The sequence below is a fragment of the Magallana gigas genome, chromosome 2, assembly GCF_963853765.1.
Source record: "Magallana gigas chromosome 2, xbMagGiga1.1, whole genome shotgun sequence".
NCBI classification, from domain to species: domain Eukaryota; kingdom Metazoa; phylum Mollusca; class Bivalvia; order Ostreida; family Ostreidae; genus Magallana; species Magallana gigas.
In genome coordinates, this window is record NC_088854.1 from 8514981 (window position 1) to 8535884 (window position 20904).

A 20904-nucleotide genomic window follows, 5' to 3' on the forward strand; every position below is an offset into this window, starting at 1 on the left:
AATTGCGCTTGGTGGAAAAATTTGTTGCAATGTTTTCTTGGATGGCAGGATTGAAAAGAATAGGAAACCCGATTAAACGGTTTCATTATCTAAGACGTAGCAAAGGAACGCAACGACGTTTAGTTAAGGGACAGTGAGTCTTAGAGGTGTTTCTTTATCAGCGTGTACATGTATATTTATCACCGTTCCATGAATCATTTAAATTGGTGTAAGATTTTTAATAGATCAATAAAGAAGGAATTCGACAATCAAAAAGTAAAGATGAACAACACTTAAATGTATGTATTGTTAATTTATTTTATATTCATAGTAATTTTGTTTCATACATTATAATATTATAATATCTATTTTACATAACAAGTAAATGTTAAAATCAATACGTGCAAACAATTTGAAAAAAAGTTCGTAACATATTAAATAAACTTGAAAGTCTAACAAATCGAGTACTCGCAACAAAGGTCCTGCGTATAGCAAATTTATATGTGTACATGTTAAAAAAGAAACAATAAAATAGTACATACATGTACACATACATGTATTTTGATACAAAACAAACAAAAGAAAAAAATGACAGGATACCAAACTTAAGCTGTTTATTATTACATGTAATAGATGGAATACTAAGGTAATGCTTCACAAAAGCGTGGGTGTATCATAATTATCTTCCTACTTCACGCGATATAGCACCTGGTTTTCTGAAAAATCGACACACTATTCACATTTATAACAGATTTGCATACATGGAGCGTTCGAATACAGCACCGGGTAGTGTCAGCATTCTTCTGAAGGAGCGCACCAGATAAAGCGTGAATACTGATGTAAATGCCAAACACCACAGGGTTTCATAGCACCAATGTCAGATGAAACTCGAGCTTCGATCTGCTGTTACTATCCGGCTGATCTCCGTATTTGCAGGGACTCTTTCTCGCAATGGGCGTATGACTCGCAAGAATTATTCCCCTTGTCATGAAGTGAACATTTCATTTACTACAACGGAATTGACACGGATTTACTATATCATTGTGTTAACGTATGCTTGCTGGCGCTTTTGAAAGAATCTTACAATTTTTCAAAATAATAATCTTAATACAAGTACAATACCTTACCTTTGTAGCTGAAATGCTGTTCTATGGAGCAAATGTCATTCTAAAAAAAAGAATAAATAAATTTTAGACTAGAATGAGGACTGGAAATTAACTTTATAAGGTCGTGCATTGATCGTTTTTAAAGACATCACAGAGACTATTTTTCTGTAAATTAAAAAAAGGTCTGTAACACAATTGATACTTATCTACCGTCTGATGGTAGATTCTTGAATGCGGGTCTCACAAATATGCAAATATAAAAGCAGAGCTTAGGATGATAAAATTCTTTTTCAATCAAAACTTACTTTCTGTTTGACATTGATATTAGTTCTAATGACTCTTTGGTTTAATGGCATCACCGCCCTGGTGTTTGTGTGAATCCAACGCATCTCTGGTACAGTTTGGAAGAGCTTCATCTGTAAACAGGTGGGTATAACAATAGAATTCTAATGTCAAATCGCAGGTACAAACAAAGAATATTATGGCTATTTTGTGTTTGTCACATCTCATTTAATCAAGTTATAACTGTGGTTTTGCACTTTTGGGATTTGAAGCATAAGCCAAGATAAAATATAGTCGAGGAAAAATTATGCAAGGTCCGCTGACTTTGGCTTTGATTGGTAGTATAAATTGTTAAACAAATTCTGTTTAGTATTGACAAATCACGACGCACTTGGTTGATAACAATAATGTCCATTGTCACAAGATACCATAAACAAGAGACAGTGAGTTCATGAGCTGAAGGCAAACAATGTTTGGTTATGTCCTTTTGGTGATATTTTTTGTACTCATTTTTTATTTAGTACTTTTTTGCATTTACTTATTTAAAATTCTACAGCAGTCTTTTTATACCTGATCAGCAGATAGGTAAATTGGTTTGTTAAATATTATCCACGTCACACTCTCTTGACATCCGGGTATCGTTAACGATCCTTCATACGTCATATACTCCGTGGTGTTGGGAATAAGGTCAATCAGTGTGAAGCCACTAATGTTCGTGTTGTTACCTGAACAAAAAAAAAATCCATTTTAAAAGATCATTTGTTTTTATTGATGTAGAGGATGTTTCTTTTCATAATCGTCTGCGATAATTTCGAATTTGCATGTCAGGATCAAGGCAATGTAATTCATTACACGTTTGACAAATGCATATCACAAGAGGGCAATGATATCGACAACTTTAAGAAGAGTCTTTGAAATACAAATTCTTAGGTGTGCTGTTTGCCATTTTCTAAGCCATTTGACAAAGGAACGATTGTTAATGACATAATGGGTTAATAAATACCTTTTGTTGGTATATTCCTCAGTCGCTTTGTTATTAACTCCAATGGATAATTCGATACCAGTCCTATCTAGATATGGAAACAATTTGTAAGGTTTGAGTGTAACTTCTATGAACAATTTACAAATTACATGTAGTTCAGAAACGTTTTGAATAGCATGTTCTCTAATAAAGCAACAGCAAATGTTACCAAATTTCACTAATGAAAAAAAAATGCAATGTAAGTATATTACAGTATATTGGAAAATTTTAATTGTTTCCGGTTTTCTACAATATGTCATTAAAATGGTTTTGGAGTTGTTGAACTCTACGATCCCACCCCACCCCAAATATGTAACCGACGATCATTCTTTATTCAAAAGCCTCATAGAACCATAGAAAATTTAATCAACAATGAAGCAGCATCCTTTACATAAAATGTTCTGAGGACTCTCTAATAACAGAAGCGTGATTCATTAATTGTTGGCAATACCAATAAGACATCACCATTGTGGGACCCAGAATCATAAACAAGCCAATACCAGCATCGTAAAATCAGACTTAAAATCACAGTAACGCCATCTCCCGACTCTTGGATCACAGTTTTCATATTTATAAAAGTTTTATATATATTCTCATTCAATCAAAAATGTTTCAGCTTGAATATGGTGGTGTCATTAAATCTACAAATGGAAAATTAGAAAGAGATGGAAATACTTTTAAAAATATTGCTTTTATGATTAAACTAAATGGTGTTATACAGATATGGAAATTGTAGAGAATTGAGGTTTATATAAGCTTAGCATATTGCACAATCGTTAAATATAACAGTTGTAATTTACTGGAATAACTAGCTTAATCATTATTGTAACATCTGTGAATCAAACCAATACAGTTCTTGCAATTAAGAAAAGTTTTTTAAGACCAATTAAACGTGTTCATGTCTTTTATTCAAATGTCTACGGCAAAAGGATAAGTCCTTCTAAGGTTCTTCTCTGTTATCAAAGTAAGATCGGATGAATCACAGTTGTTAGGAGATTAAAATGTTGGTACAATATATAATTTCAATGATCATGTTTTTTTTCCTTCCTGTATGTCCATGTACACAATGTTATATTCAATATGATTTTACAAACAAATTATACTCTCACAGATTTGAATAAAAAACCCAGTGAAAGCACCTTTGCTCTCACTTACGGTCGCGTACCTCTTACTTTAACAAAACAGATAAGAATAGATTATTAGAGCAAGTCGGGTTCATCCTTTTTACGACAGGTAGTTATCAGGCTGCCCAATGGACATCATGCAAGAACAGAAACGCATGGATTCCTTACAAAACTCTTGTCTAAGTATGGCGGTATCAGTTTAAAGGTTTGAACAAGGATCTAATTTTCTGCGGGATGGAACGGACTTTACAAAGCCTTCAAAAAGCATGTTTCTTGTTACGGCGTTCATTCTGGCCCCGCCGTCACCAAAATTTTTAAATCACTCATCTTAGTCATCAACTCATCTTAGTCATCAACTCAAATCCTTAAAAGAAAAGTGCATGAATTTAATTAAGGTCAAAACTCAGACTTGAGGTTGAGTATTGACTTTAAGAAAGTTGATGACGGTTGGGCCTGACTGAATTAAGAATTTCCAAAATGCAAGAAAAAAAAGCAATTTTTTTCATTACCTCAATAAAAACAGCGATAGCAACGAGGCCCCTTACGCCATTTACAGCCTCGTCCATTGTTCTGTAAACCTCAGAATTGTATCCTATTATGTGCATCTGTAAAATAAACATTTGAAAAATGAAATTCTTCATATGTAGTTCCATTTCTGAGTTGTGACTGCTTGTCAAATGCATGTTAAGGAAAGTGCAATCACGTAGCATAATTCTTTTGTCAAAGAACAAATGGAGTGGCCAATTGCAACAACTATTGGATTGATCATATATTTTGCTAAAGAAAAAAAATTAAGAACATTTAATTTATAACGAAGGAGTGGCAACCGCCGCCTGTTGCTACGTGCCCGAGGTGTGAAAATTGATTATGAATGTTAAAAAAGAAGTGAAAATGATTATGTAATATTTTTAAAATTTTTAATTTTAAAAAGAAATGGCTCTTTTCACACCCATGCCACTCTAATTCTTTCGCAAAACTCCTACAAAGCACGAAAGAGAAAATTAAAGGAAGGACATTTAACAAGTTTTACGTTGGAGTGAGAAGATTTGTGATAATTAAGTAAAGTGGCTGACACAGAGTAGCGCAGAAGGACTTCTATAAGAACAGTATTCACTTTGGACACTATCGAGATGTTCTTCTCTCCACGATGATATTCACAAAATAATGCCCCAATTCTCTTGTATATCATTTTTTAAAACATTAAAACATGCACTATGCTTAAAGCGTTTTAAAAGGTTCCTGATATTATTCTGTTAAGGTTTCCCAGAGGGTTTGTCACTGACACAGACTAATCAAAGCCGAAGAGATGCGAGCCACCGACCTCTTGTGGGAAATAAAAACTTCAATTACATGCGTTCTTTTTCTTCAATTTTGTGAGAGCATTTCAGAAATTCTTTCAAAATTTCATAAAACATTTAAAAAAGAACCAATAAAGTAGGTTCAACTCATCTTGAATGACTAAGTCGAAATCGAAGCCAGTCTTGCGTTGTTGTATTCCTGGCGGAGTTGAGGGATAGAATCATGCATTTTGTGGAAATCAACAAAATATCATCGACATACGAAGCGTTTAGTTTTCTTCGTTAAAATGCAATTTTCTTTACAAAATACCAAAAATCATAAATGCCACAGCTTGGTGTTTAGTTATTCTTTCGTAGGCAATTTTGCCAAATATGTTTCATATACAATATATACTACTATGATGCCCTTCTTAAGATTTTCAATATATTCGTCAGTGCTTACTATCTGTTTAAGGTATATTACTATAGTCAGGTTCTCTTTACACAATTGCGCCGAAAAATTTAGTTCCATCATGATCAGCAAATGCAACATTATAACAAATGTTTAAAATATCGATGTATATATGTAATACGTGGAGGAAAATTAAACTAACGTTAAATTATTTTTTAAAAAAACCACCTTTCCCCAAGAAATGTAAATGTTAAGTATTAATATTCCTACGCCAGCTGCTTCCTCGGTCTTTTTCGCTAAAATATAGATTTTTCTTCGACTGACTATTTTTTCATTAATGCATATTGATTATATTATAACAATAATTATATTACTTTCGTGATTATTGTTCGTTGCTTATCACACAATCTCTTTTATTTATTTGTTGTGCATGAATATGTTTCCCCCCTTTTTTTAATGACTGAATGGTTACACAAAACCTGCACTCGTGTACACTGATTTTATGCACTGATGCATGCACTGTTTGCGAGTGGGGGGTTACAGTATTTGCTACGGATATGAAGAACTATATACGCCAGTTTCTTAACACTTTCAGCGATTTTAACTTAAGAGATCGGCTGAGCACAATGAAAATTCAAGTAATTTAAAAGTCGAATATCTTGGATATGGGGTAACCCATATCTGTTCTTGTTATATGACACCAATCACATAATCCGCATATGATACACATATGCGTGTCAATGGAGGCGAAGTTGGTCGTATATATCATTGTAGTTTAAAATAAAATCAAAAATTGTTTCAAGGACCTCTGCTGTAAACGATTTGTTGTTTATCTGGTGTTCGGACGCTCGTTGTCTTCTTCCGAAATGAAATTTGACATCTGTGATTCGGAACATATAAGAGAGGGGACCACCAGTGACGTTGACCTGGTTCTTGACGTCATTCATAAGGGTCAATGTGATATCATTTCCTGTATTCTGTAGTTTACCCTGCACCTGCAAAATTGAAATAAAAATGGTCTTTTTGTCTTTTGAAATACAAAAACTTATTGAAAAACAAATGAGACATCTAATTTTGATGGTTACTAATAGACTAAGAATAAATATATGAAATCAAATTGACATTAGAAAAGGTGTAATTAATGATTTTTTCAGATTAAATTAACAAAAAGTGTGTTTTGCAAAAGAAAAATCAAGTTTGCTTTACTAAAATTGTAAATTTTAAATTCACATTGACTTACTGTAGGCCCTATAAATCGAAGTTTATTTTGTACAACAATATTTCGCGATCTTCTAATAAGAGATTGGTTCTTGGCGATTTATTTTCACGACCAAGCTTGTGTAAATAATTTTTTTATTTAGCAAACACGCAAAACATTAAAACAACTGTTTGCGGCGTGAAATATTTGTCAAGACGATCTTTTGCTGCAAACATAGCGAAATTTTACCGCAAGCGAAATTCAATACAAGTCATGTAAAATCTTTTTGCAAGTAACGACAACCCAAGTAACAACTACAGAAATTGAATTGAAAAACACTACTAAACAAATCAGTAAACTGATAGTAACGTTGATTTAATGTGCAAGGAATAAGGTTGAATATAGACAAAAACACCTTTAAACAAATAAGTAAACTGATTGTTGCGTTGGTTCAATATGCATGGATTTAATCAAAAAGACAAAAAAAAAAAAAAAAAAAAAACAACGAAAAAACAACAACAAAAAAACCCAAAAACAACAACAGTCGAGACCATTAAGTAGACTTACAGGGGGAGAGTTGACGACCAGACGCCCTAGGTTACTATCATAGAGGAGTAGATCGGGCTCGATGTTGATGGGAGACTGCTGCTTCCCCTTAGAACACATGTGCCAGTTACCAGCGTATGCTTCACCCCAGTACTCAGGACCTACAAAACGAAAATGAGAGGTTCACACACGTTATCAGCACGACATCTTAGACTATCTCTTGATTTTAGCTCGAGTCGAACCTGATTTAAAACAGGACATGAATCAAATTCTTACATAGGCAATGTTTGTCTTTGTAACATTTGATGGTTGGTTCGGACACTTCTTTCTGCAGATCAATTTATCATTGTTTTACTCACGGAAATATTTCTTTAAAGAAGCAGTTTAAATTTCAACCATTGCAATGATATACACCATCAAACGAATGCTATCCTACCTCAAGGCTGAACAATGACTAACAATGTAAGAGTACACTATATCATACTTAGAAACAAATGTATATTCTTTCCATTCATAAAATAGTATTCCAAAGTAACAAATCATTCCCAACTTTTTATACAGAGGCTAGATAATGTCTAATCGTCCAACACATAGATGTCCCCTGACGGACATCAAGCAATGGCCTCACAGACGAAGAAAGATCACGATCTCGTCACTGCGGTGCGAGGCCAGCAGGGCTACAAAGCGGTTGTACGGTGACATCAGATCTATCTTAGGTTTGACTGTATTGATTCCATCCTCATCCGTGCAAATTCTAACCTTGAATGGTCATTATCTCGCAGTATTGCTTTAAACCTAATGTAATCATCTTTACTATTAGTAAATTAGTGACACCATTGTACACTTTTGAGTGTCATACTTTGATTTTATTGGCAGTTTTCTGTTTGAGTGCCTTTACCCTAATCATAATGCAATCATAACAATCAAATCTCTCTATTTTTGTTAATAACTAAATAAGTTTTTCTATTCATTACACAAACATCCCATAGCAATCAAATTTCTCTACTTTTGTTAATAACATGACTAATTACATATATAGAATAATGGTAAATCATCATAAGTTGAATTCAAACTTGTTAAACAAAAATCTTGGAGCTTAATGAAAATAGAACCAATCTAGCTGATTAAGAGTCTACAACAACCATGCAACAAGAGGCATGCGATCGGAGCGGGGAGAAAGTCTAACTTATCAAAGAGAGCAGTTTATCATGATTATGTAAACAAGTCCTCTAATGAAACGCTTTCTATGGAATTACCGAGCAGATCACGTTACCCCTTCAAAGCCAGAGTGAGCAACATTCGGTGTTCTCGGAAATCTAACAAATTCTATCTCATTAGGTGACATTACATTTGTCGGGTTTCTGTGCTATCTTTGACGAACATTTCAATCCCATATTTAATGGAAACCTGTCGCCTGTAATCAGGGAATGTAATAACTTACTGCTCACGTAAAGGAGAGCTGGTTCGGATTCGTTTGTGTCGTGTGTCACTCATCTGTCCTATAATTAAAGAACGGCAAACACTCTGGAGCTGTCTTGAAAAATGACTTGTCATCGCGTTACGGGACGTAGGGGGGAAACAATGCAAAAATTAACAGGCGGCGAAATCAACTTCTTTCTATGGAGACAATGACTTTGGAATGCCTGGTTTGGTTTGATATTTTTTCATTGATTAATGAAACTGTTTACAGATTTTTTTTATTATTTGAAAAAATTCAGTAAAATTGATTTCAAAATAAAATTTTGACATTGCCAAAGTGAACTCTTAGAATTATACGAGTTAGAACCGATTCTCTATAACAGTGTACATCACGGCGGTCCTTGGTAATCATTACTTATATTAGATAGAATCAACAATTGCGATTTTAACTCCATAAATACAAATGCTCCCAATACAGTGTACAAAAATTAACATTACTAAAGAACAACATTTATTAATAATCGAGAGAGATTTAACAACGTCATTTCAATAAGTTGTTTGGTGCTAAAATATTTCACTAAAATACAATATGCTCTAAATGTAAAGATTTTGTATTTTTTCACATATTCACAGAGTCTGAAAATATTACAACCGTCTTCAATTTTTAATGGTTGCAATGAGATAATAACATTACTACTGAAAACCATTTTCTCCTAGAAAAATGTTTCATGTTGGTATACAACTTTGGCTGGTTTCATTGCAACATCGGACTAATTTGAGGAGTAGTAATTTGCTTCCCAAAGATCAAATCAGTTTTGTGTCTGGCCTTTCGTGTTTCGAAGACATAGTCAAAGTCATAAATTTTCCACCATCAATTTCCTCGACGACTTAACATGTAAAATGCATTTTCCCCGATTTTGATATGTTTTCATGTAATAAAGGCTTCACAAAAACGCAATGTTCACCATTAAATCAGTGTTCGATCAATGCTCGGGTCAGCCAAAAAATCTCTCAATCTGGGCTCAAAAGCCTCTCAAGAACCGCTTGGTACTCAGGGCAATAATAAAGCTGAGAGCTACGTCGTTTTAAAACAACTATTTCTTGATGATCACTCTAAAGAAAATGTTTTGAAAGTGTGTTGTTCAAACACTGTTAGACAGTCGGGGTAAAAAAATCAAAATTAGATTAAAAATGAAATAAACACACGCATGTTCGCAATTCACATGCTAAACGAAACTCGCACACTCGGAGATTTCATTAATGTGTTAATGTTAATCAAAGTCGTAAGAGATATATACGCTCTAGACAATAAAGATTGCAATAAGGGACTAAGAAAAAATCACATTTAATCTGACCAAATAAACACTGACCAGAAGAGGACGACCCAAGACAAGGAATAGCCTGGCTACCCTGTTTAATTAAAATAACGAGCGGCGTGCGGGCAGGACTGGCGGATTCAGGTCTGCGAGGGCTCCACCGAACCATAATCGATCCCCGTCGTAAGAAATAAGGCTAATGTTGGCACAAGGACCAGAATTATCCTCTGTCGTGTTTTAACACAAAATGAAAACTGTCCATCATCTGAGAGTTTTCTAGAGTGGGCGACTTATTGGTTAAACGGCCGAGTTTACGTCATATACGCGTGTTGTAACTTTCAGGATCAAGGTATTATAGTTAAAGCTGCTTGGTCCGATTTTTTTGTAATTACAGTATCAAATTTTTTCCCATACAAATCATTCATCTTAGAAAGTTATGGACTTTCTCCTATTTACACCAGCAGAATCAGTCTCCTTTCAAAGTTAGAAATATTCAAAGTAAATAAAAATAATTTCTCTTTGGGCAAACGAAAAAACAAACCAAAATGCATCACGGGAATGTTTAGAAAAGGAAACCGCTTGGTTTCGTCCCCCGAATGATTGGGGTTATTCAACCCGCATGCTATGCATCGATTGTAAAGAAAGCAGACTTTGGAAATATTAGCGAACAAAACGTACACATGTTTATTTGTAATTGTCTGATCATTTCGACCTTTATTTAAAGCGATGTCAAAGTCGTAATACAACCATACCCGTCTCGTCGTCAGGGGTGAAATTTAACATGAGGCGAAATAACGCGGTACCTTTTAATGTCGTTTGTTTTGTTAGCAAATTTTGTACGTATTTTTCTTCATTGAAATTTGGCATAATTGACGGGTAAAACTACTGCAATGTTTATTATTATACATATACTAAGCATAGCCATCGTTTAAAAGCGTGCATAAAATTTGATATAAAATCGGACCAAGCAGCTTTAAAACAAGTAAAAAGCTATCAATGTGACAGCAAACCGCCCGGGTTTTCTTTTAAGTGAACAGTATCCATAAATAATCCATTTGTAAAATCTGAATTGATAAACACTACCTATCCAGAAATATGGAGTACCCTTAATGCAATAGTCTGCAAAAAACTTTTAAAAAAGAGCAGGTAGTATTCTTGGGAGTTGATTTTAATCAACTCTCCTATGCAGTTACTCAGTCAAACCGAAAGTGAAACAGTGTTTGGACCTCAGCACAAATCATTGCTGTTGACAAGACTTTAGTTAGTTCTTGAAAATAATTGATAAATTCGATGTAATGTATGCTAAAGCATTGTTTTTCAAGGAAACTTATTTATAAATACCTTGAAAATAGTCAGATTTTAAATGGTACGAACAATTTAATTTTTTTTTGTAGTCGTATGTATTCCTACGCCAGAGTTCAATATAGTCTCGTTCAACTCGACGCTCGGCTGTCTCCGTAAATCCTTGTCGGAGATTTACGGTGTCAGCCGAGCGTTTGGTTGAACGAGACTAGAGTTCAATATTGCTTGGATCCATACAATTTTCGAGAAATATTTCTATTACTAATACATAGTTTGATTAAATTAATTTTATCTTTAAATATTATTTAACATGATTTATATGGGGGTTTCTCGACATTCTTGTCGAAAAAGTCCAAAAAATTCATATTATAAAAATGTGTGTGATTCAAATTAGAAACTACATGTACTTGTCATGCAAAATAACGTATCATTGATTTTAAAATAAATAAACATCGACAAAATCAACTCCCGTCGTCAGTTCTTCAGTACTTTGATTTTCATAAATTATCAAAAACTAAATATGCACATCTCAGATATATGTACAATTGATCTGCAAAGCAACAACTTCTTATCTGGAAAACTGTAGGGGGAGTTATCCATACCATAGGTGTACCTTGTATGCAATATTCTGCGAGAAAATGATTAAGTTTAACAGCTCGTATTTTTTGCATAATTTATCAAAAATCTAAATCCAAGTAATATGCATACTTAATATGTACAATTGGTCTTTAAAAGAACAACTTCCTTTCTTGAAAACTGTAGGAGTTAACCGTATCAGGAGTTTAAAAAATTCTTTTTTTGATCAAAGTAACTCTAAGTTATTCAAATGAAAAAAATCAGTATATCATCTCCATAAGATTAAGATACCTGCAATTATACATGCAAGTACTTCAGTTTGTCCAAACAAACGCAAAAGTACAACATCTGAAGACATGCTACTTTACCATTATAACAAATAGCTTGCGTGTGAGAACGTATTCCGTGCCGCGGAATTACCCAATCTTTATGTTGCAATATGTCCTTCTACTTTAAAAACAAATTTCAAAGACTAGGATACACGTATTAGAAGTCCCGTGGGCCGCATAGCTGATCTTCAAGGACCAATGGAGAAAGATTAAAACGAAAATCAACGTTTTTTTAAGAAAAAAAAGGGATATTTGATTACGGAAATGAAACAAAAATTCGTTAAGCACCTACATATAGAAACATAAACGATGGCAAAGTGATGATTTATTAAAACTGTATATACAAGTACCTGCTCTTCCTCCATAGCCCCACCAAGTATCCCAGGGGAAGGGGTACATTCTGGAATCTGTAACAGACAACACAGACTATGTACAAGCAAACGGAACCTGTTAAATAATGCTTATATAGTATACGTATATGTTAAATTAAATTGTTATAAGACCACATAGTTAATACCATTATTCTACAGTTGATATGTTTAATTTTTTCCTACGATTGCTAACGTCTTCCATTAAACACCATTTAATGGACAGCGGCAGTTTTGTTTTTCTAATGACCGTACCATCTCAGACAGGAAATGATTTGGGGTGTATACTGCTTATGAAAGTCTACTCAAAGTAGTCAGAAATGTCAAAACAAGAAGAACTAAGTGGCTCTCCGTGGCTATCATTGATATTTAGGAAAAGAATCGCCTTATCTTTAATCAGAGTTGTTACACGCTTCTAAATCTGACATGATAGGCCCTATTCATAAATGTCATGTTGCTTAGAATTCATTGCCTTCTAACAAACTAACATATAACGAAAAAGCAATGAGAGATTCATGCTTAATGATGCGGAGCACACATACTAGCGTATGCTCTTTTTTAGATGAATAACCAGCTCACGCAGAAATGAATAATATTATAATTGGACGATGAGAAAATTAAAAGACTCCCCGAAACGAAACACATTGACAAACATATGAAATTAGTTTTAAAAATGCAAGCATTATACGTAAGTATTATGCAAATCAATAAATGACATGTTGATTTTCTTTTTTAAAACATTTTCGTATAGAACCCTGGATGAATCGGAGTTTTCCCCATTCTTACACAGTACTTCATTATCTTGTCGCAGCTAGAAGAAATAGAAATTTGGAGCAAAAGAATGCAAAGCCAAAAAATATGCCTTTCCTCAACAATGTCATCGCATTAGCTAGCCGATATACCAATCATAGTTAACAGGGTTAAGTATAGTTACACGACATTTCCTTCAAATTCTATTGAATTACAAGCCCTTTGAAGCATGTAGGGGATATTCGATCATTGCGATTGGCATCAATCGAGGTCTAATGAACGCTTTATCAGTAGCTCACGTCGACGCTTGTTTAAATTAAGGAAGCTCTGCGATGTAACCAACCCTGCTGTCCATATAATGAGATTATAGGAGCAGATCTCATCTTTTGATTCGAGAATGGAGTTTGAGAACAAGTATGATCTTGTCCGGCAAATATGATCTGTAATTTGCACGCAGATTTATCTTGACTTCTGTGACATTCCGATAACGAGATTGCTTTATAGGACTTGATGAGGAGAAACCGCGGAGTGGATGCTTGCTCTTTGTGTTCCTGGATAAATGAATTAGATAAAAGTAATAAATAAAATTGTTGATTTTCTATCATTTTTATTGAAAATTCCTCGAACTATTCCACACTCGATGACTGGGCCAAACACAACAAAATTGTGTTCTTTAAAGGAACAAAATTTTAAAACATATGACATTGATACTTGCATACAGTTTCTAAAGCTCAAACTGTAATTGATTTCCCCTATACAATAATTAGCTATTTGCATGGTTAAATCAATCTAATGCTGCAGTTTCACATATTTACTTCTCCTGTTTGTAAATATACTTCAAACTGTATCTTCCACTTTAATTATCGGTCCTTTACTCACAGCGTCTGGATCAGACTCGAGTACCGTCTCAGTCAATACTCACAATCATACCCGATTAACAAATTAACGGATCAATAGATTAGCAGCAGCGATCGCTAAATCGGCTAATTATTAGATAAGCTACCTGCTGAATCTCAAAATGATACCCTAAGCAAGGTACAACCGTATCCTCAACAGGTATCAGTTGTAAGAGCGCTAAGTTTGGCGACTCCTAGAAAACTTCAGATCGATCCCAGAGCGATCACAAACTTGATTGCTGGCATCAAGTTCTACCCAGACTAAGTAAATCCTGGCATTAATCAGACTCGCCTGTCTTCACACCGTGCAACAAACCCCCAATTGTCTAATGACACAGACAGAGTCCAACTAATTCTTGCCGATTACGTCACTTACTGAAACAGTTAATGTTATACATACATTGCATTCCAATTCTGCATATATATTTCTATAAACTTCTTTTTGTGATTTTAAATACTAAATATTGACTATCCACTCCCATGTCTACTGCCTCTCTAACCATTATATTAACCCGCTTTGAACAATAAATTAATGAAATATATTCACGAAACGGATTTCGTTGTTCAAAAGCAATAAAAATATTTCATAAAAACAGACTAGTTCTGTGCTGCTCTTTGTAAATTAAATTCGAAAAAATACATGATATAAAATATTAAAGAATACCGGTTTATGCATTGACTTCAAAAAGAATTTCTATATATATACATAAGTAGAGAGGATCGGTGTTTATTTATAGACTGCTGCCTTAATGCTTTCAGGTAAACACGCCATAGAGGTATGTAAAATACTTTTATTTGAAATTCCAGCGAAAACTCCGTTTCTCGCGACAACGCTGTGTCGATGGAAGCCGAGAGACTCCGAGTATATTCAATTTGCTTATTGCCTGGCGCGCTTGATTACTTTTTAACATCAAAATGCATTACACTGGATAAGTGGAAATTTCAGCTGAATGGTCTGACTGTGGAATTGATTCTATGGACAAATTGAGAATGCTTGTTCTTCTCCATTAAACATACTAAATTAGGACATGGAGCGCTATTGTAGGCAGCCTCATGTTAAGCACACGGACAATTGAGTTCCTATTAAAGCGCTGGATTTTGTTATATTATTTAACAGTTTATCCGCATTGTCACACAAAGCTTTACAATGCTCAAGTGTGAATTTCCGTTTTACTGATTGACAACTTGTATTCGTTGCCCCATTTACAAAGAAAATCATAAAACAGTATAAGAGTACCAGAAATACGCTTGGATGCCAAGACAAATAGACAATATGTATTCATACTTACGAGCCTTCATCAAACTGGGTGGATTCTCGCTGTCATCTTGTCCTTTTGAATTCCCTTTGAAAAGACAAAAATTCAGAATGTTACAATGAAATATTGATTCAGAAATTCCATTTTTTCTAAATAAAAGTGGGTACTACCTGTTGTCAGGCTTATAGGAATCAGAACGCACAAAAGTTCAAGGATCACCATCATAAGATTCACAGTTCAGATGCTTGTTTTCGACTGAATGCCAAAAGACATGCGGATCAGAGACATTTGACGAAATAATCAATTACTGAAAAACTTGAATACTTTCTGAGAATTAGAATCGGATTGGCACGTGAACCGAGTCTCTGCTTTTCACAAGAAATAGGCGGGGCTAAAGAAAATGCAAATAAAGCAAACCATTGCGTCACAGACGTTGATGAAAGCAATATCACACATGACAATAATATTACCAATAATAGATCATTGGAAAGGAGCTTTTGCTATGTTGTAAACAAAGTTTAATATCGTGTGTGCATGTAATCTTCAAAGCAGGTCTGTCCGCTTCATGCTCTCCGTTATTGTGTTTTGGCACACACAACCAACGATAAAGTCGCAAATCTAAAGATATCAACTTGATAAATCTATCACAATTACTCGAAAACAATTTGTTCTAACACATCTATACCCATTTTCTTAAGTAACAAAACCGTGTAATTATTTGAAGCTTTCTTTGTTCTGTGATATTTGAATACACACAAAACTAATTCACAATCAATGGGCCCGCACCTGAAACTAGGCTTTGAACTGATATTGACTAGCACAAAGAATCGGATACGGAAGGAAGCCGCTTGTTTCCCGGCTCAAAGATTCGGCAGAAAAAGGAGAATATAATTTCGATACAAAATCATAAATGGAGCTATGTTATCGGTGTTTTAATTAACAATTTTTTTCTCTCATCGATGCCGACATTGATGTTAAGTATAGGTTCTAATGAATCCCACAGGAAGCGGGGATTACGATAACATGCATTCGCCAAGGATCAAGTCCCCTTATATCCGCTCTACGTATTCCACATGTCCTAATGCTTAAAAGCTTTTTGTGAATGGCCGCAAATTGATATTAATTGCAACTGAAACATCAAATTTACACAAGTGCATGTTTACTCATTTTGAAAGTTGCTATATGCTTTTCAATCAAAATAATATAAGCCGGTTAGGTAAATGCAATACTATGTTTGGGGGCGTCAACAAGCAAGCATTTGTAAACTTGTTACATGTACTTGATACTTCATTTCTACAATTATCTCCTGGCTTGTTTACCATTTATCACCGCCTTTTCAGATTTTGTTCAAGTTTTCCAATTGTTTTGTTCTTCTTTTTATATGGCAAATATATGCCATGTCTAAGTCATAATATGTTAAATAACACAGCATTGTTCCCAATGAAAAATTGTGATTTGACAATTTGTATACTAGTATATATACATTGTCTGTATTCTCACATGCACATAGCTTACATGTAAAGTTTTAGATTGCATTTTGTTACTGTCATTTATTATCTATTGCAATAAATGACCAATTCTACTCTTTAAAGAGTTATTGTTTTATAGGTGAAGACAGACAGGTATAAACGAGATTTAGATATGATTACTTTAAAACGAATATGTGGCAACACAATACGTAACAATGAAGAATGTAATTTCAACTCTGAATTTTCAAACATAGTTTTGATTAAGATCAACTTATATAAAAGTTATTATGTTTTTCCCTTTAATACTAGTATTGGTTTTTTCACTTATCAATATTTTAACTTTTGAACAGGTTGTAATTTTACTATTTTCAATAAGACAAAGTCTCATGGCCTATTGGTTTCATCGGCGATCAAAGATGTTTTGTTTCCATCAATACTCACTCGTTGGTTTCATCACTAGATGATATGTGTTGGTTTCATCAGTCATGATTTCATCATTCTCTTAAGTGTCTTGATTTATGTCTAGTTTCATCCCGACAATGTGAAAACCTTTCTGTTTCATCACATGTCAACATGTTTTGGTTTCATCATCAATCAGTGTATGAAAATTTTCTGTTTCCTTTCCACTCAATTTTCCTCATAAATGTTTCCGTGTATTTTCTGCATCGTATATCAACTCTTACACAAGAACCGTTCACGACCAAATGTTGCAGGAGAGTTGTAAATTTATGGCATCAGAAACACAGCGTTAATCGTGCGTAAAGAAGTAAATGGTGTTCGATTGTCAAAACGGCTCTTTCTGGTTGTTAATTACATCTTGTTGATGGGTAATTAATAAATTTCTTCTATAACTGATAAACGAGGCTTTTTGTGATCACGAATAATCGACCTAGAATCTATGAAATTTCTAAGTTTCCCCAGAACGAGCTTGACAGTGGCGGCGGTGAACTTGGTTTTAAAAGCTTTCTAGGCTTTGATTTGACCGCCAATTATCCATTTTAACTGCTGAAGTTAACAGAAAATCCTACATCTCAAATCCAAATCTCCATTGTCATTTCAACTACCAACAAAATGTTTGCTTTATTAGGCTCTTATAAGCGAGCAAAAAGTCAATGAATGTGTTCTTCAAAAAACAGTTTAAAAAAATTCAGCAGGAAAGGGCCAGGGTGAGATTGGGTTGGGACAAAAAGGATTTTTGAGAAAAATTAATATGAACAGAGATTTTGAATGACAGAGTTTAACGTAGGGAACAAAACATATGTTGATTTAATTATATTGTCATTTAAAGTCCTTTATAAATGTGATGCCGTCATTCAAATCAGTGCTCAATTATCGGGGTCGACAACTCAAGTTTGTGAATTTTTGACTTTTAAAATAACATTCCTTTTTCTTTTTTAGAAAGTTTGCTTGTTTTAATTTTATTCATCCGGTATTATTTTAATGGGTTTTAGAAGATATTTCTTGATATCACTAAAGCATACAACCCTAGAATATGGCAATTATGTATGTTTACAGAAATCTTGAATTTGTATGTTTATATTCATAAATATGTCGGTTTATTGGTCAAAATGTTCACCGTTTTTATAATTACAAATCATGTTAGCATCCATTTAGCATACCAAATTGTTTTTTTTTTTAATCATTTTTTCGATTATTTAAAGAATTGATGTCATTATTTGCTTCATTTTTTTACAGGCGTCGTTTTACTTAATTTTTTTCTTTTTAATTGTTTGCATATATCTGTACACTTTTTTGTTTTATTTTGATGTAGAAAAATAAAGCCCATAGAAGATCAAATTAAATGTTTGTACCAGATACTTGGATACATGTATATTGGAAACTTTAAGATATACCCATGTATAGATATGTGCTTTCCTTTCTCTGTAGTTTATGTTTGATATGCCAACCGACTAGTATGTTCTGAAAGCATCTACATTTCGACCGAAAAGGGAAATGCTTTATAGGCTTTAAATATTTAACAAAACTTATCAGTTATATCTACGAATTGAAATTGACGACATTAATTTAATAAATGTTACAGAAGAAAAGTCTAAATTTTTTCAACACGCCAAGGGATTAGATAAAACCCTGCATCACCCTGCAGATTGCACATCAAACGTAACCACGGCGAGATATTCCGTGTGTTTTATAATTCAGGGCCCCCTGGGAACCGATCGGTACCTGGAACTAATTGATACACCTGTGTGATTGCGCGGTCGGTGCGTTTATCGTATGTAAAAGTGATATTTTAGGAAGCAGCGCATATGTAGAAATACACTGGGAAGATGAATTTGCACTGCATGTGGTCCTTATCACAGCAGAATTAGCCTGCCAGCTATTTATGGTGTATATAATTATCTATGTGTAGAAATAATTGTATCACGAGTCAGAGTTAACGCCTTTTCGAGTAGCTTTAAACATCGCTCTCTTCCCAAAAATCAAAGGTTAAATTTTTAAAAATAAAAAATTAGATAAAATTTCTATTTTTTCATAGCGTGATTCATTTGAAGAATTTTATACAATCGAAGAAATGAATGCAAGTCTACGGAGACATATACCGTAGCAATTACTCGGGATAAAATGACTAGTTTCCCACTCAGGAATATTCCCAATTAAATCTAGGCCATCATTCCGGCACGCATATTCCTGAATTATTGAAAGAAAACAAGTCCCAGGTCAGCCATTTCAGCCAGGATCAGAAATTTGTTTTGGGACAAATATATTGCCGTGATTTTTCGGAGACGTCGACGAATTAAAAGATGCTAAAATTGTTTACTCACAATTGTCAGTAACAAAATGAGAAATAATCTACGGGTCTACGGAGATGTCAATCACAAGTAGATAATTCGCACAAGAAAATGTTAAAAGCTTTCAGTAGTTTTAGTAGGTATTTCATTGAGAGTACGGCAGAATAACGATCCTTATAATGTTACATTAATGGGTAAACAAAATAGATAAAATTTAAAAGTAAGATGTATAAAAAACATTTTTTTTGAATTCATGTAAATTATTTCTCCTAAAAAAATTATAAAATCATTTCAGACAAAGTCAATCCAAAAAATACGTAACTTTCGACATCAGTGAATTCAATAATTTGTTAATTTGAGGAAAATGATGATGATATCAAAATGGGTATAAATGGTACAACACACTAGAATAATGTTTCAATTAACCAACTTCTTACCTGTAAATAACAAAAGGAAGACCACAAATCCCGGGTCAAATACCATTTTTGTCTTAGCACTAAGAATCTGAGTTTTCTCACTTCTAGGCATAGAGACAAGAAAATCCCCCATAAAAGCCCGTATCCATTAACGCTACAAAATCTCGCGAGACCCAATGGAACAAGTCACACACAACCGAACTAAGAAACGGGGATCTCAAATTAATGTCAATCAAATCAATAACCGCCAATTATATTGATCCTCTGTTTACACGTCGCAGCATCACCCTCCCTAAAATTGTTAAAAGGACGAAACTCATTAATTGGCGCTCGTCTATTTCAATAACGCGAACTGGTTAAATGAACTAAGGAAGGCATTCATTTCAGTGGTGTCATTATTGCAGAATGACAAATTGTTCATCAACGGGATCTGCTTCCTTCATCAAGATTATTTGTCTGATCACTGTACATCTGTTCGTACATAAACAACTTCAAAAACTACCCAAGTTGTTTTAATCAGTAATTCAGTTTGAACATGTAATTTTCTGGGACGCTGCATCAGCAACCTTTACGCCTTACAAGCGAAAAGTCGTAAATTACCTGATGCTGTTATCAAAGAGAATTTCAAAACGCTACTTTTTCTGTAAATAAATAAAGATAGGCATCGTATAAATTGGTCGGAATACAGAACCTTCTTGAGATGCATTTATCATTACTTTTTTAAAATGAAGTTGTCATTGATGTTAATGGCTTCGGTGAGTTGCTAAAATGCTATAGCTTTCAGAACCGCAATACTCGTCGAAGCAGCGCATAACCTTGTCAATTTATGGGTGCACACGATGAAAGAATCGTTACAACAAATCAAGTGTGATATGAACGATTGCAAACTGTAATGTGTTCAATTATTACGATGGCACTGGTGTTATGTCTGTCGTGCCAGATGAAAATAAAAGAGTTCAGATTTTTCAAAAATGCCTCATTTGAATCACAATGTATTGATCTTGGCATACATCTTCATCACTTGCAATTTGTATTGCACCGTAAACGGAGCTGATAAAAACCAAATTATACATAAAGGTTGGTTACCGGAAACAAAGTAATTATTTATCATAAAG

General features: G+C 34.0%; 1 protein-coding gene across 4 annotated transcripts; it reads right to left on the reverse strand.

Annotated features, from left to right (window-relative positions):
• Positions 1–367: 367 nt before the first annotated feature.
• Positions 368–20056, reverse strand: LOC105327472 (putative carbonic anhydrase-like protein 2). 4 transcript variants are annotated; one of them, XM_011427975.4, is made up of 11 exons: positions 19811–20022; positions 15191–15244; positions 12238–12294; positions 6967–7106; positions 6008–6196; positions 4022–4117; positions 2371–2437; positions 1938–2092; positions 1391–1501; positions 1107–1146; positions 373–987 (listed from the first exon to the last, which is right to left on the reverse strand). In XM_011427975.4, exons 1-11 carry the CDS (start codon positions 19920–19922, stop codon positions 965–967), a joined length of 1044 nt encoding a protein of 347 aa, XP_011426277.3. In that variant the 5' UTR covers positions 19923–20022; the 3' UTR covers positions 373–964. The 4 variants fall into 4 exon arrangements, with proteins under 4 accessions (XP_065930920.1, XP_065930921.1, XP_011426277.3 ...); XM_011427976.4 differs by lacking the exon at positions 19811–20022 and adding an exon at positions 15328–15486 and having other exon boundaries at positions 376–987; XM_066074848.1 differs by lacking the exon at positions 12238–12294 and having other exon boundaries at positions 368–987; positions 19811–20056.
• Between the last annotated feature and the right edge of the window lie 848 nt (positions 20057–20904).